Source organism: Sceloporus undulatus, chromosome 1, assembly GCF_019175285.1.
Source record: "Sceloporus undulatus isolate JIND9_A2432 ecotype Alabama chromosome 1, SceUnd_v1.1, whole genome shotgun sequence".
NCBI classification, from domain to species: domain Eukaryota; kingdom Metazoa; phylum Chordata; class Lepidosauria; order Squamata; family Phrynosomatidae; genus Sceloporus; species Sceloporus undulatus.
Genome location: NC_056522.1, coordinates 5251667 through 5266982, shown reverse-complemented (window position 1 = coordinate 5266982; position 15316 = coordinate 5251667). Strand labels below are relative to the sequence as shown.

General features: G+C 42.8%; 1 protein-coding gene across 1 annotated transcript in view; it reads left to right on the top strand.

The window, feature by feature from the left end:
* INTS9 (integrator complex subunit 9) overlaps window positions 1-15316 on the top strand; it is a 102262-nt gene that overhangs the window by 54014 nt on the left and 32932 nt on the right. The window contains exon 9 of the mRNA XM_042446461.1: window positions 5957-6068. Coding sequence (XP_042302395.1) covers window positions 5957-6068 — 112 coding nt within the window. The remainder of the gene's footprint in view (window positions 1-5956; window positions 6069-15316) is intronic.

Here is a 15316-nt window from a genome sequence, read left to right as displayed (position 1 = left end):
CTCTGCTCGGCCACCTCATTAGACCAATTTAAGAAGGGGTTAAAAACACATCTTTTTAAGCAGGCATACCCCTGACCTCTGTTCCCTGAAATAACCCCTCCTCCCCTCTCGACAGCACTGTTGAGTTGGTTTATTGCTATGTTTTATATTTTAAGATGTTTTTAATGATGTTTGATGGTTTTAACTATTGCCAATGTGAAATGTTGTTAACTGCCTTGATCTCAGGAAAGGCAGTATATAAATAAAATTTTTATTATTTATTATTATTTATTAACTAGGGTGCTACAGCAGAGAAGGCCCTCTCTCTTGTCCTCCTACACCATTTTGATTTAACTAATGGCACTGATGTGGCCCATCAGAGGTTTTAAGGGACATAAATGGACTCCTGGACCACTGTTGCCCACACAGAGTAAGATGAGCCTTAGTCTGAGGCTTCCACTTGTCCCAACCCACTGCCACAAATGTGTTGACTTCTTCAAATCGTGCCACTGTACACTGTGTACAGTGTAGGTTTCCACTTATCCCTACCTTTGCCACCAATGTGAAGACCTTTTATCAAAGACTTGGAGGACAAAATTGGGGGCATACTTATCAAATTTGCAGATGACACCAAATTAGGAGGAGTAGCTAATACCCCAGAGGACAGGATCAAGATTCAAAATGACCTAAACAGACTAGAAAACTGGGCCAATGCTAACAAAATGAAATTCAACACAGAGAAATGTAAGGTACTGCACTTAGGGCAGAAAAATGAAATGCACAGATATAGGATGGGGGACACCTGGCTGAATGAAACTACGTGTGAAAGGGATCTAGGAGTCCAAGTAGACCACAAGTTGAACATGAGTCAACTGTGATGCGGCAGCTAACAAGGCCAATGCAATTTTAGGCTGCATCAATAGAAGTATAGTGTCTAGATCAAGAGAAGTAATAGTGCCACTCTATTCTGCTTGGTCAGGCCCCACCTGGAATACTGTGTCCAATTCTGGGCACCACAATTAAAAAAGGACATTGAGAAACTGGAGTGTGTCCAAAGGAGGGCGATTAAAATGGTGAAGGGTCTGGAAACCATGTCCTATGAAGAATGACTCAGGGAGCTGGGAATGTTTAGCCTGGAGAAAAGAAGGTTAAGATGTGATATGACATCCCTGTTTAACTATTTGAAAGGATGTCATGTTGAGGAGGGAGCAAGCTTGTTTTCTGCTGCTCCAGAGACTAGAACGCAGAACAATGGATGCAAACTACAGAGATTCCACCTCAACATTAGGAGGAACTTCCTGACAGTAAGGGCTGTTGGGCAGTGGAACAAACTCCCTCGAAGTGTAGTGGAGTCTCCTTCCTTAGAGGTCTTCAAACAGAGGCTGGATGGCCATCTGTCGGGGATGCATTGATTGTGATTTCCTGCATGGCGGATTGGGGTTGGACCGGATGGCCCTTGCAGTCTCTTCCAACTCTATGATTCTATGATTCTCCCATCCCACCACTGTGGTCTCAGTTGTGGGGACCTTCTAGATGCCCTCACAGTCCCTGAGCAAGACTTTATTTATCTGATCCCCCACTGGACAACACCACCATGAATTAATGGCTGCCACCACAGACACCATGGACCAGAAAGCTTTCCAATATCTCTTATGTGGCTTTCTCAGAGGCTCAAGTGTATAATACAAATAGAAATTGAACATAACATCACAGATTACTTATTTAATAGATCTGAATCCTGACTCTCACTCTATCCCTCATTCACATCCTAACTCTGACTCCAACTCTCCTAACCCCTCTAACTACTCCATCCAAGCATTATATGGTTCTTCCAATCGCCAGTCACTCCAACAGTCCATCCTCTCACCTTCTCCCAACAGATGACCAGATTACCTAAACACTGAAGATGCCAGCCACAGATGCAGGCAAAACGTCAGGAATAAACTCTTCTAGAACATGGCCACATAGCCCCCAAAACCCACAAAAATCTACAAATAGCAGTACTGTATTATTTTTTAAATGGTCACACTGATTAAAAACACATTTAAAACACAATGACCAATAAAAGATTAAAATACAGAACACCACTTCACATGCAAACTACTAATGCATAATTAAATTTCAAAGGTCTGACCAAATAAAAAGGCTTTCATTTGCCAGCAGGAAGGGGACCGACCAGACCTCCCATGAAAGGGAGTTCAACCAGAGAAGGCTTTCTCCTGTGTCTTCATCAAACACACTTGTAAATCTATACTTTATCTTATGTTAATCTAATAAATCAGAGACATAGCCATGTTAGTTTGGAATATCAGTATGCAAAGGAGTTTTGTGGCATCTTTGAGACTAACTGAGAAAAAGAAGTTGTAGCATGAGCTTTCGTAGACTTTGTAAAGGCATCTGAGGAAGTAGACCGAGTCTACAAAAGCTTATCCTACAGCTTCTTTCACTCTGTTAGTCTCAAAAGTGCTACAAGATCCCTTTGAGATTTATCTAATAAGTGCAACAACATTTTCTATGCAAGTCCAGCACATCACACTTGGGGCCCTTTCAGCAACAGCTGCTCTTATATTGTGTTCAGGGGCTAAAAGCCTCGATCAAAGTAATGCTCATAAGCCCTTTTTATTAGTTGAAACTTGGAGCTCTAATCCTCTCTACAAGGACACTTTGCCCTGGGTGCTGCTCAACACCAGTAACTTACAAAATCAACTCTTGGCACAGAAATCAAATCTGGCATTGACTCCTATAAAGGGTGAAGGGGAAGGACACAAGGCAGCCCAGAAGATTTGCCAAAGACTGTCAAAAGTACCTTCTGCACATTGACCCCAGTAATCGATGTTGGTTCTCTCCCCCTCAGCTCAATGGAAGATGAAATTATGACTATTGAATACCGTATAATGATTAAATATATTTTCCACAGGCAGGTTCAATATTACTTGTACTATCTTATTGGCATTTTCTGATGATGAGAGTTTCATTTTTATTTTATTTTATTTTATTGCAAGCTTATTGGGAGCTTTCCCACCCCACCTCACCCCAGTCCACTTTTTCTCAGAGCTAAGAAAACTTACGGTACTTTTTTTGACTGCTGACTCCACAGTGGCCATGTTGGCTGGGAGATTCTAGGAATTATAGTCCAAAAAAGTAACTCTTCCAAGGTTTGCAAAAGACAAGTTTAGAAAAAAAGCTGGATGGATTTGTGGAGGTTAGGGTCTGTCACTGGGCCCAGTGTAACATAGTGGTTTGAGTGCTGGACTATGACTTTGGAAACTAGTGTTCAATTCCCAGCTCAGCCATGAAACCCACTGACCTCCTCTGAACAAATCTTGCCAAGAAAACCCTATGATAGGTTCTCCTTGGGGATCACAATAAGTCGGAAATGACTTGACACACAACATGTGTTAGCCATTCTAGCAAAGTGAGGCTACCATGTACAGAGCTGTTGTGCCACTGAGTTAGTTTGGATATGAGTGAGAGACAGAGTGAGCCGTGTGAGTTTGAGTCAGTGTGAATCAGGATATAGATGTATTAAATAAGTAATCTGTGATGTTATATTCGATTTCTGTTTAATAAATATGCCAACCTCAGATTGGGTTCACACCCTGTTCTGGGTAGGTTTGCTCTTCCTCTGAAAGATCAGGTTTGTAGCTTTGGGGTACTCTTTGACCCAACACTACTCCTGGAAAGCCAGATGGCTAGGAGCATCTTTGCCCACCTTCTGTTGATGTGCCAGCTGCACCCTTTCTTGCGGAAGGCAGATCTGGCCATAATGATTCATGCCTCAATTACTTCTTGATTAAACTGCTATAAGGCACTCTGTGTGTAGTGCTTTTGAAAAGTGTTTGGAAGCTGCAGCTAGTGCAAAATGCAGCAGTTAGACTGGTGTCAAGTGTGCATTTTAAAGACCATATAACACTGGTCTTGCGAGAACTGCACTGGCTTCCAGTTTGCTTCCAAACTTAATTCAAGGTGCTTCTTGACTTATGAAGCCCTAAATGACCTAGTCCAGGATATCTGAAAAACCACCTCCTCTCATATGAGCCTGCCAGAAATGTGAGATCATCAGATGAAGACCTCCTGCATGTCCCAAAACCATGTCCCTAACTTGTGAAGTTAGATTGATGGGTACATGTAACAGGGCTTCCTCTGTAGCAACACCTCAACTGCATACCTCCCTACACATGGAAGTTAGGTTCCATGTCTTTCAAGCTTCTCCTGGACAGCCACAACAGTGCTGTTCCACTTGACATTCAGTATTTGAAATTGCTGTTTTAACTATTTCAAAACTGGATTCTAGAATTGTTTTTGGACTGTTTTTGTTTTTAGCAATGACACCCCATTCCTGTGTTCAGCCTAAGCTGTTAATACACAGAAAGAAAACCAAGGGACTGGAGCGACACCCCCATGTGGGACTGTTTAGCTTGAAATAAAGCTAAGTAAATGGAGTGAGATGGGCGAGTCATTAAAGAAGTGTATAAAACTGCATATGATGTAGAGCAAGTGAACCAGAGTGACACTGTTCTCCCTCTGTCTATAGACCAGGGGTAGGCAACCTACGGCCCGCGGGCCGGATGTGGCCCGGCAAGGCCTTGGGACCGGCCCCAGCCTGGTCCTGCCGCCGATTGCTGCCGGAGCCTTTGACTCTCGCGTGAGGGCGTGGGGCCTTTGGCTTATCAGGAGGAGGCGGGCAAGGGGGGGCAAGCAGTGGGCAAGGGGGCAATTGTTTATAGAAGCCTCAGAAATGTGCATTTATATTAACATTTTTTTAAAAATCAGCAAAATTTTTCATGTGTCCTCCATTTTTAAAAAAAGTGTCCTCCATTTGAAAATTTTGGCCTACATTTGTCCTGGTTTATTTATTTATTTAATTCATTTTTAAAAATATATTTAATTATTTATTTTTTGGCTTTGCCCCCCCAGTTGTCTGAGGGACAGCAACCCGGCCCCCGGTTCAAAAAGGTTGCCTACCCCTGCTATAGACCTATAAAACTCATGATCCAAGATAATGAAATTATCAGCTATCTTCACTGGCCAGCTTTCACGATACATAGAAATTGGAAAGACAAAGCATGGACAATCGTAACTTTAGTATTCAGTGAAGTATCTTTATACTTAATCATCATGTCTAGTTCTTTCATAGCTGCCCTTTCAAGTCTTCTTCTGATTGCAGTCTCTCATTAATAACTGTTCCAGTGTATGGAAAATCTTTAACTATTTCACTTTCTTCATCATCTACATTAAAGCTATGTAAACCACCTGCTGTCATTAATTATGACTTTTTCAGTTTTGGTCCCAGAACTGTAGGAAGCTACATTTTTCTCTCATGTCATGATTGTAGGTTTCACAGTTTAGCATTTGGTTGGTCACTGAAGAACAGGATGCTGGACTAGAGAGGTCTTTGGCCTGATCTAAAGTGATTATTGGGTCTGTAAACAACAAATTTTACCCAAGTCTGTCCCATGGCTGATATTCAACATCCCCATAGGTGGCTTATGGAGTTCCTGAGCTGGGGTGCATTCATCCCAAGCCAAGGCCCATGGAAAATGGATTCCCAAGGATTAAATAGCATAGAAGCAAACAAAGGAAATTGAAGTACATAGGCATGACCCATCTCCTATCCCAATAGTTATCAGAAATGTCCAAGAAGGTTACAAAAAGAAACATTGACTTTCCTGTTGCATTCCAAGTTCCGTGTCTTTTCCCAGTCTTAAACTTCCAAGCTAAAGCAAAACTATCTAGTGAGGTCTTCTAAATACAGATTAATTCATTTATGACACTGGACAGCTGTTAAGATTTAACCATGATGTGAAAAAAAACCAATTCTAAAGGCCAACTGCTTAGTGACAGGGTCCATGCTCACAAGAGTTGACCCCTTGGAGAGCAGAAAGCTGGACTAAAGAGGTGTTTACTCTGATCGATCGAAAGTGGTTCTGATGTTCTCATCTAACAGAATCTGTCTTTTGGACACCATCTTTTTCAGCCCATGGACCAAGCTTCCCTCAAGAACAGCGACGTTCTCATCCTGACCGGACTCACCCAGATTCCCACCGCCAATCCAGATGGCATGGTGGGTGAATTCTGCAGCAACCTTGGTAGGTATCCAGGGTGAGCAGTGGGGTTGTGCTTTGCTTGCTTTATAATCTGACTCATAACCCCCAAGTGGGAAATTGCTCTGCGATTCCTGGAACAGAGGTAACTGCTTTGACTCTCGCTCTCATTCTCTCTTTCTTTCTGGCATAAAACTAGCAGTTCAGATTTTTTACGATGTGCCTTTGCCTCTCTCATTAATACAGTAAGTGCTTTTGAGAGATGCAAGTTGTACCTTTGGAGAGAGGAAGGAGGAAAAAAATACGCACGGTTTTGGAATGGAACTGGCATAATGAGATTGAGTCGTCTGCTCTTGTTCGTTCACTAAGTGGACGACTTTGCTGCCAAGGAGTCCTGTTTTGACAAGGCTCCCGCCGCGGATCCTGCCGTTTCCTGTCTGTCGCTCAGCCAGTTTAAAATCTTCACACACGTTTTGTTAATGTTCTTCCTTGCTCTCCTCCAGAGCCAGACTTGTTTCTCCTTTTTCCTGCACTTGATGGCTGAACGGTGTCTGGAAAAGAGTGGAGTGGTGGGGAGGCGAGGAGTCTGTAAACTTTGTGTGGCCAAACTTGGTAGTAAGTGGAAAGAATAATTATGTTAGACAAAAAATAGATTTTCTGAATGTTGAGAAACCATAACAAGAAAAATCCTGGATGGGTGAGAATCTGTGCAATTCAGAAATTACTGTATGCAGAAAAATGGGTGGGAGCAGTTAAAAGATATTTCCTACATGGAAATCAGGTTTCCTGCCCAGAAAACATTGTTTTCTGAGCAGAAAATGTTGTTTTCTGTACAGAAAATGTTGTTTTCTGTACAGAAAAAAAATGACATGTGTTCTCTTTAACCAGAATAGCTGGCTTCTGATAGTTAATCCCAAATAGAGTAAACCTAATCAATCAGTTATGAATGGTGAATCAGCCTATAGGCAAATCCCAGTGATTCAGTGAGTAAACAATAATAGGAGTACACTAGGACTGCATATTTATATGGGTTCGTAGAACAAGGGTTCAGTTACACTCATCAGAAAAATCATGTTCACTCTAGGCATTTTCTAGGCCTTCTAGCACAATTCTGTGGTATGATTCTGTGGGAGGTTGACTGTAGAATTGCATTAGAGGACCTAGAAAATGCTGAGAAGTGTTCCCTATAGGAATCTCTATGTCCTCCAGCATCCTCTGGTGAAAACATACCAAAGAATTGTGCTGGAGAACCTAGAAAATGCCGAGAGAGAACATTTTGTTGTTCATTTCTGGTGAAAGAAATTGTGTTCCAGACTATACGTGAAAAATCCAAGAACTGATCCTTTGCATAATACTGTCACAACAAGATTTAGGCCAATAAGATTCCAATTTTGAATGCATCAGGGAGAAAAAAATAGTAAAATAATTCATTCCTGCCTATGGGAATAACATTTATGAAGATTTAACTCCCTAATTGGCAGCCCATATATATGGACACCTCCAGCCATGTTCTTTTATGTAGACCAGCGATTCTCAAACTTTGGTCCTCCAGGTATTTTGGACTTCAGCTCCCAGAAGCCCTAGCTAGCTTGGCTAGCAGTCAGGAATTCTGGGAAATGAAGTCCATAACATCTGGAGGACCAAAGTTTGGGAAGCACTGATACAGACTTTATAGAATTTAGGAACGTCGTCCCGCCTGCACTTTATTTATTAATTTATTTATTGGATAGCATGTCCTAGAATCCCTTCAGCCAACATGGCTGTCTCTGGGATTCTGAGAACTGGTGTCCGGAAAGGATTGCCACAAGTTGGAAATGAGTTGAAGGCAAACAACAACAAAGTTAAAGCAGTGTCAAACTACATTAATTCTGCTGTAATTCTGTCAAACTGCATTAATTCTGTATACAAGCAAGATGTAGGATCTCAACCAGAGTTGATGTGTAAGGTATGCTTTCTGCTGTCTGGGTAAACCCAAAATTCTTTGGAAGTAAATAATGTGTGTGTCGGGGGGGGGGGGGAGAGAACAGTGAATTCCAGTGAAGCCATAGAAGACTCCAGATTTCAGTAGTTTTAAAGCAGATTATGTCCCTGGATTTTTATTTATCAGGCTCATGTGTTCTCACTCAGCATCCTTGCAGCTAATTTGCTGTATTTTTCCTAACAGTCTTAACTGCAGTTAAAATTCTATGACCTAAATTAGTTTTTCTTCATTTAAACTGTGGTGTGTATTCAAGGGTTTTTTTTAAAAAATGGACTTTGTCCTCAGTTGCCTATAGTATATGTATTCCCTGCAGATTGTTAGAGCTTTTAGCAGTGATGAACAAACTGGCTGTTTCCCTGTTATTTACATTCATAAAAGCCAGTGCTATTTCCTTTCCTTTTCTTGCCTTTCATTTTTGGAATCTGGTTCTTCCTTCTCGTGCTCCTGTGATTCATAGATAGGTTATAGCCACAGCTGTTGTTACAAATTTAGAACGAACTAGCAAATTAATTTTCACCATTGGAGAAGCTGCTAATTGTTGAGCTATCCAATGCTGCGGGTGTGAAGAACATCATTTGTCAGATTGTTTGAAATGTTGCTACCAGGTGTGCACTCCAGACGTGTATATTGAACTCTGTTGATCTTGGCAGTAAACAGGCCTTGGCAGACTCTAACCCAGGGACTTAGAGTCATAACAGAGCTATTTCCCAGGCTTGATGGGTGTTACTGAAGCCATAGGGATCAGAACATACACAACAATTGCATCAGGAACTTGAAAATATCACTGTAGAGTTTCTAGGCAGGGACTCGGCTCACAATGTCAAACAGTTAACTACGTGCAAAACAAGCAAAAGAGATAACAAAATTGAAGGCAACACCGTTCCTTAAAGCTGGCTTTGATCAAAGTGGGAGGAAGTAATGCAAAAAAGTAATGCAAAAGTAACACAAAATTTCCTTCTGTGTTGTGCCTCATTCAGATTGTAAACCTGAGGGTAGGGAACTGCCAAATTAACAATTTATAAGCCACTCTGAGGGCTTCTGTGGTTGAAGAGCGGAGCCCATGCTCTCAGTCCATGAGCTGTCCCTGGTACTAGTTTCTAGGAGGAGATGATAGAGAGATGATAGACTTAAAGATGTGTTTGTTCAGAGAGGAAAAACTTCCAAGTGCAAAGGGATTTATAGCACCTTTGGGACCAACTGTACCAAAGAAGTTGTAGCATAATAATAAAATATTAAAATTTATTTCTATACCGCTTTTCCGCAGTGATCAAAGCGGTGTACATAGTAAAATTATTAAAACAACATAAAATTAAAACCAAATTACATTAATTACAATATACAATTAAAATCCAATTCATAGGTGTATGTAAGTGAGAGGAAGAAAAGGGTATTGAACATAACTTCAGTGAACATGGGGGAATGCTTGGTTAAAGAGAAAGGTTTTGAGTCTCTTTTTAAACAGTTCAAGGGAGGTAATGAGACGGAGCTCCTCGGGAAGACTATTCCAATGCTTGGGGGCCATTACTGAAAAGGCCCTCTGAGAAGTAGTAACATATCTCGAAGTAGGGACTTCGAGCAAGTTCTTCCCGGTTGTTCTGAGAGTGCAGGGCGGATTATATGGGGAGATGCATTCCTACAAGTAACTCAGGCCCAAGCCATGTAGGGCTTTATAGGTAATTACCAACAGCTTGTATTGTGCTCAGAAGCGAATAGGCAGCCAGTGAAGATCTTTTAAGATTGGTGTTATGTGGTCAAACCTGGAACGACCGGTGACCAATCTGGCGGCCATGTTTTGTACTAATTGAAGCTTCCGAGTTTGGTACAAGGGTTGCCCCATGTAGAGCGCATTACAGAAATCCAAACGAGAGGTTACCAGAGCATGTACCACCGTTTCAAGTTCCCTTTGGCCCAGGTAGGGTCGCAGTTGGCGTATCAACCAAAGTTGATAACAAGTGCTTCTGACCGTCGCATCAACTTGGGATGACAATTGCAGGGACGAGTCCAGAAGCACTCCCAAACTGTGAATTGAGTCCTTCAGGGGAAGTGTGACCCCCTTCAGGACAGGTGGACAAATTTCCTTCCCCGGGCCTGGGGAAGCTATCACTAGTACTTCCGTTTTCTCTGGATTCAAGCTGAGTTTGTTTTTCCTCATCCAGCCCATTACTGACTCTAAGCAGGCATTTAGAGGAGAGACACCAACCTTAGACACTGCAGCAGTCGGCAACACAGAGAAACATATCTGGGTGTCATCAGCGTACTGATAACACCGCGCCCCGTGTCTCCGGATGATCTCTCCCAGCAGTTTCATGTAAATGTTAATTAGCATGGGGGACAAAATAGCTCCTTGAGGGACACTGGATGTCAGTTCCCTCTTAGAGGAGCAAATGTCCCCCAGCTGCACCATCTGGAATCTGCCCGAGAGGTTAGGAACAGAACCACTGGAGCGCAGTGCCCCCGATACCCAACTCCCTCAGACGTTCCAGAAGGATACCATGGTCAATGGTATCGAAAGCTGCTGAGATGTCCAAGAGCACTAACAAGGACACACTTCCCCTGTCAATGCCCAGACGGAGATCATCGACTAAGGCGACCATGGCAATCTCAACTCCATAGCCCGCCCTGAAGCCAGTTTGAAATGGGTCCAGATAATCGGTTTCATCCAAGACTGCTTGGAGCTGGAAGGCAACCGCTTTCATAGACGTCCTACTTTCTCAGATGGTGGTGAGATCAAGAGAAAGTCCTTCTCCAAAGATCTTAAAACTCAGTTCGACTCATATATATGATATGGTCTTTCAAACAGTCTGAATCCAAGCTGGTTATTCTCCCTCAGTCACATGGTCTCAGTTTCAGGGGAAGGCAATGGCAACCCTCCTCTGAATAAATCTTGCCAAGAAAGCGCTATGATAGTTTGCCTTGGAATCTCCATAAGTCAAAAGCAGCATAAAGCCACATAACAACAACTGTCATTTACAGGTATGTGTCCCCCTGAACATAGAAGAGCAAATTAAACCATTAGCACAGATGGGGGTAGAATTTAGAGACATAGCTGTGTTGGTCTGGAATATCAGTATAAAAAAGGATCTTGTAGCTCCTTTGAGATTATCCGGGCGGAAGAAGTTGTAGCATAAGCTTTTGTAGACTTGGTCTACTTCCTCAGATGCATGGAGTGAACAGATGCCCAGGAAGGACCTTTATAATCAGATTGTATGAATAAAGTGCAAAACTTGTGAGTATGCTGATGAGTGACAAGTCCAGGTTTAATGATGGTTGTTAGGAGACAAAGGCAGGAGGCAAGATATTACTCAAGGCCAGAGAGGATGGATGAACGTATGAATGGTGGAGAATGTTTTGGCTGTGAATCAGAAAGGAGATGTGATAAACTGGCTAAGAGGGGCTTAGTAAATGGTTTCTGCTATTCCGAACAGTATGTTACAAGTCAAAAGGGGATAGTAGTGCGCCAGATACTCAGATTTACCAGGGTTTGGTATATCTTGCCCACGTACCTTCTGTCTCCTTCTTCTCCAAAAAGGGTATGTTGACTGATCTGTACTGGAATCTCTTGTCAAAGGCTTTCAAAGAAGCTTTGCAAAACATAGATATATTTTTGAGAAGGAGACAAAGGGGACCTAAATAGGAAACCTCTACACATACATGTCTAGGGAGCTAGCATAGTGTAATGGCTTGAGTCTTGGACTAGGACTCGGGGAGACCAGGGTTTAAATACCTCTCAGTGACTCACTGAGGGACCCTGGGCTTTCTCAGCCTTAGGGATACAGTGGCAAAGACACATAACAACACAACTTAAAAAAATATCTCTAGACAATTTTTTAAAAGGGAGCAGACTGAGAGGTTACCATTTGTCAGACACATCACCCATAAAATAAATTAATAGGTATGTGTAATGGATCAAGAAATATATTAAATTTAATAAATTTAACAGATCATTCCAATGTACCTTTCCTTGGATCTCGTTCGATCCTTTCTGGGCCAAAGCTGGGCCATTTCTAAACTCAGATTGTTGCTACAGGAAGAGGGAGAGCTTGATAAAAGTCTCTTGGCAAAGGTCTCTGGCTCACTGGTAAAGGTAAATGTCTCTGGCTAGTTGGGTTCAGAACTGGGCTATCATAATTGGGACGCATAGGAAAACGGGGCGACAAAGTCTCCTGGCAAAGACTGTTTGACAGCTCAGAACAATTCAAGAGTGTCTAAGGAAGTGTTTTGGACATTTCATGAGAAGACATAATTCATTAGAAAAGGCAACCATGGGAGAGGTACAGATCGCCCCGAAACGGCAATCTGCACTCACCCATTTTAACTGCGGAAGGACACCGCAGCCACTAAACTTCATGGCGTCCCTCCACAGTAAAAAGAACTCAGTTCTTCCAGGTTCTTTTTGTGGCACATTGCATACATCATGAGTGCGCTATTGGCGCACTCATGACGTACACAACACAGCGACGTGCAGGCTCTGCACAACATCGTCATGGCAGCACCCGTGTGGAGAGGATGCCACCATGATGACAACGCCCGTACGGACTAGGGTTCCGGAGTGTGTGGTTGCCATGCGCTCTGGAACCCTAGTTTCAGCACCGGCACACCGCTTTTGGGCAGTGTGTCTCGCGCCCATGTTTGGCAAATTAGAAGGCAGTTGGAAAAGAGGGCCACATACAGATGGATAGACTCAATCAAGGACACCACAGCCCTGAGTTTGCAAGACCTGAGCAACAGAGAGTTCCAAAGCTCTTGTATTTCAACTGAGAAGGACCTGACTCTTCTGAACATGAAACAGAGCCTCCTCTGCCTGTCTACGGTGGGTGCGGGGATTCATTTTGGAGACAGTAGGTTTAGGTGTTGTCCACTGTAGGCTAGAATAGGGAGCCACCAGCTTTGAGCAAGGCTGCCCTCAGGTCATCAACACAAGACCTGGCATTTGAGCATCTTTCTTTGGGTGAATATTGCCCACCCAGACTAGCTGTTAGGTCCTCCTAGACAGAGAAAAATAATTGAACACTTCTCTATTAGCCTGTTCTTGCTAGATCTTCTGTGTTTTACTCAGTTACATCTCAGGATTGCAGCTCCAAAACCCCTCTCTACCCCGCCAACTGGAAGTTACACTGTCCTCAGACCAGCGTGATGCCACACACTGCTCCACACAGCATGCAGCATCATGGCGCTCTTCTGGCACTGTGTCTCCATGATCCAGTGCCATGCGCTGGCAGTTATGGCGTCCTTTCCAAGGCACAAAAAGGAGCTACTTTTTGCAGCTCCTTTTTGCACCACGGAAAGGAGAGATCAGGCTGCGGCATGTAGTTGCCATGGCCCCAGTCCGGCACTACAAAGGGCAGGCTGTCAAGCCCTTAAATTTCCCAGGCTCTTCTTGCTAGTTGCCTTTGGTTCTAATTCCCAGCTTTTGGTCTCACCCGTGACCAGCTGAAGCTCCTGAAATCTGATCTGTTCTATTCTTCTGTTTTTCCCCCTTTTAAAAAATGAATGAATGGCTTATTTTTCTCATTTCTTACATCCCAAATGTCCTTCATGTACATACTATACTTGGCTTTTGCTGCTCTCTTTAGGAAGTACATCGAAACAGGCCACGATGACAGACTAATCTCACCAATGTGAAATTGAAAGCTTTCATGGCCGGCATCCATGGTTTTTGTGGGTTTTTCAGGCTATGTGGCCATGTTCTAGAACAGGGATAGGCAACCTTTTTGAGCCGGGGGCCGGGTTGCTGTCCCTCAGACAACTGGGGGGCCAAAGCCAAAAAATAAATAATTAAATATTTTTAAAAGCGTTTAAATAAATAAATAAACTGGGACAAATGTAAGACAACATTTTCAAATGGTGGACACTTTTTTAAAAAAAGTGGAGGACACACAAAAAAATTTGCTGATTTTTTTTTAAATGTTAATATAAATGCATGTTTCTGAGGCGTCTATAGACAATTGCCCCCCTTGCCCCTGCGCGCGAGAGGCCAAAGGCCCCAGCGGCAATCGGAGGCAGGACCGGGCTGGGGCCAGTCCCAAGGCCTCGCCGGGCCGCAGGTTGCCTACCCCTGTTCTAGAACATGGCCACATAGCCCGAAAAACCCACAAAAAACCATAATCTCACCAACTGCTTCACCTCATCTTAGAACAATTATTCTGTGTATTACAGATACACATGGTTAGGCAAGTAAACGTGTTGCCAGGTGTTACTTCTTTAACAGAAAAAGTTCAGCAGTTCAGTGTGTTTCAGCAAACCTTTTATCCAAAACTAATATTATGTACATGTATGCAAAGGGATCTTGTAGCACCAGAAGTGCAATAATATCCAAAATCCACAAAACAGTAATACCTTTATTAGTCCTATCAAAATGTACAAATTATATGTTGCAACATGTATTTTGTGAATTTTGGATGTCCTAATAAAGATATTGCTGTTTGTTGGATTTAGGATGTTACTGTACTTTACTGTACTTCCTTGCATCTGAAGAACTAGCCCAAGCCTACGAAAGCTTATGCTACAGCTTTACCTACAAAGTTAGGGCATGGACAGATGGGTGGCATCCAGCTGCCCCTTTAATGGTCAGATCGGTACCACAGCAACCGCATGCTGCGGCACCAATCTAGCCTTTAGGGAGCACAAAAAGGGGCCAGAAAAAAGGCTCCTTTTTGCGCCCTCTAAAGGGTGTCATAGCCGCAGCGGTGCGGCTTCCTGATGCCCTTTTGGCGCTTCATCATCTAAATGCAGTGCCAGGGCTGCGCCATGATGCCACTCACCATCTAGAAGGGGGCATGGCATTATGATGTGATGGGGTAGAGTCATGGCGTCCAGCATGTGGACACTGTGCTGTGACTCCTCCTACATGCTGGCACAAAGTGCCAGTCTGTAGAGCCCCTTAGTCTCAAAGGTGCTACAAGATGCCTTTGCATACTGATATTCCAAACTAACATATATGTCCCTGAAATATGCACATGTGAAATGAAACAGCCAGGTTAAGTAAGCCTTGAATAAGTAAAGAAAAACATTCTGAACCTTCCAGGAACCACCTTTCAAAATGCTTCGAGGATGACTTTTTCTTTCACCAGATGCTGCTTTTCTTATGATTTCCATTTTGGAGGCCAAACTTTTATCATTTGGGGACATATGGCTAGTAGTGAGGCATGTTTAATGTTTTAAGGGGGGGGAATTTGGGACACAATGTTGTAAATGTGGATTTTAATGTGTTGTGAGCTGCTTTGATTGTCTCGTCACAGAAAAGCAGGATACAAATAAAAGTTTTATTATTATTATTATTATTATTATTATTATTATTATTATTATTATTATT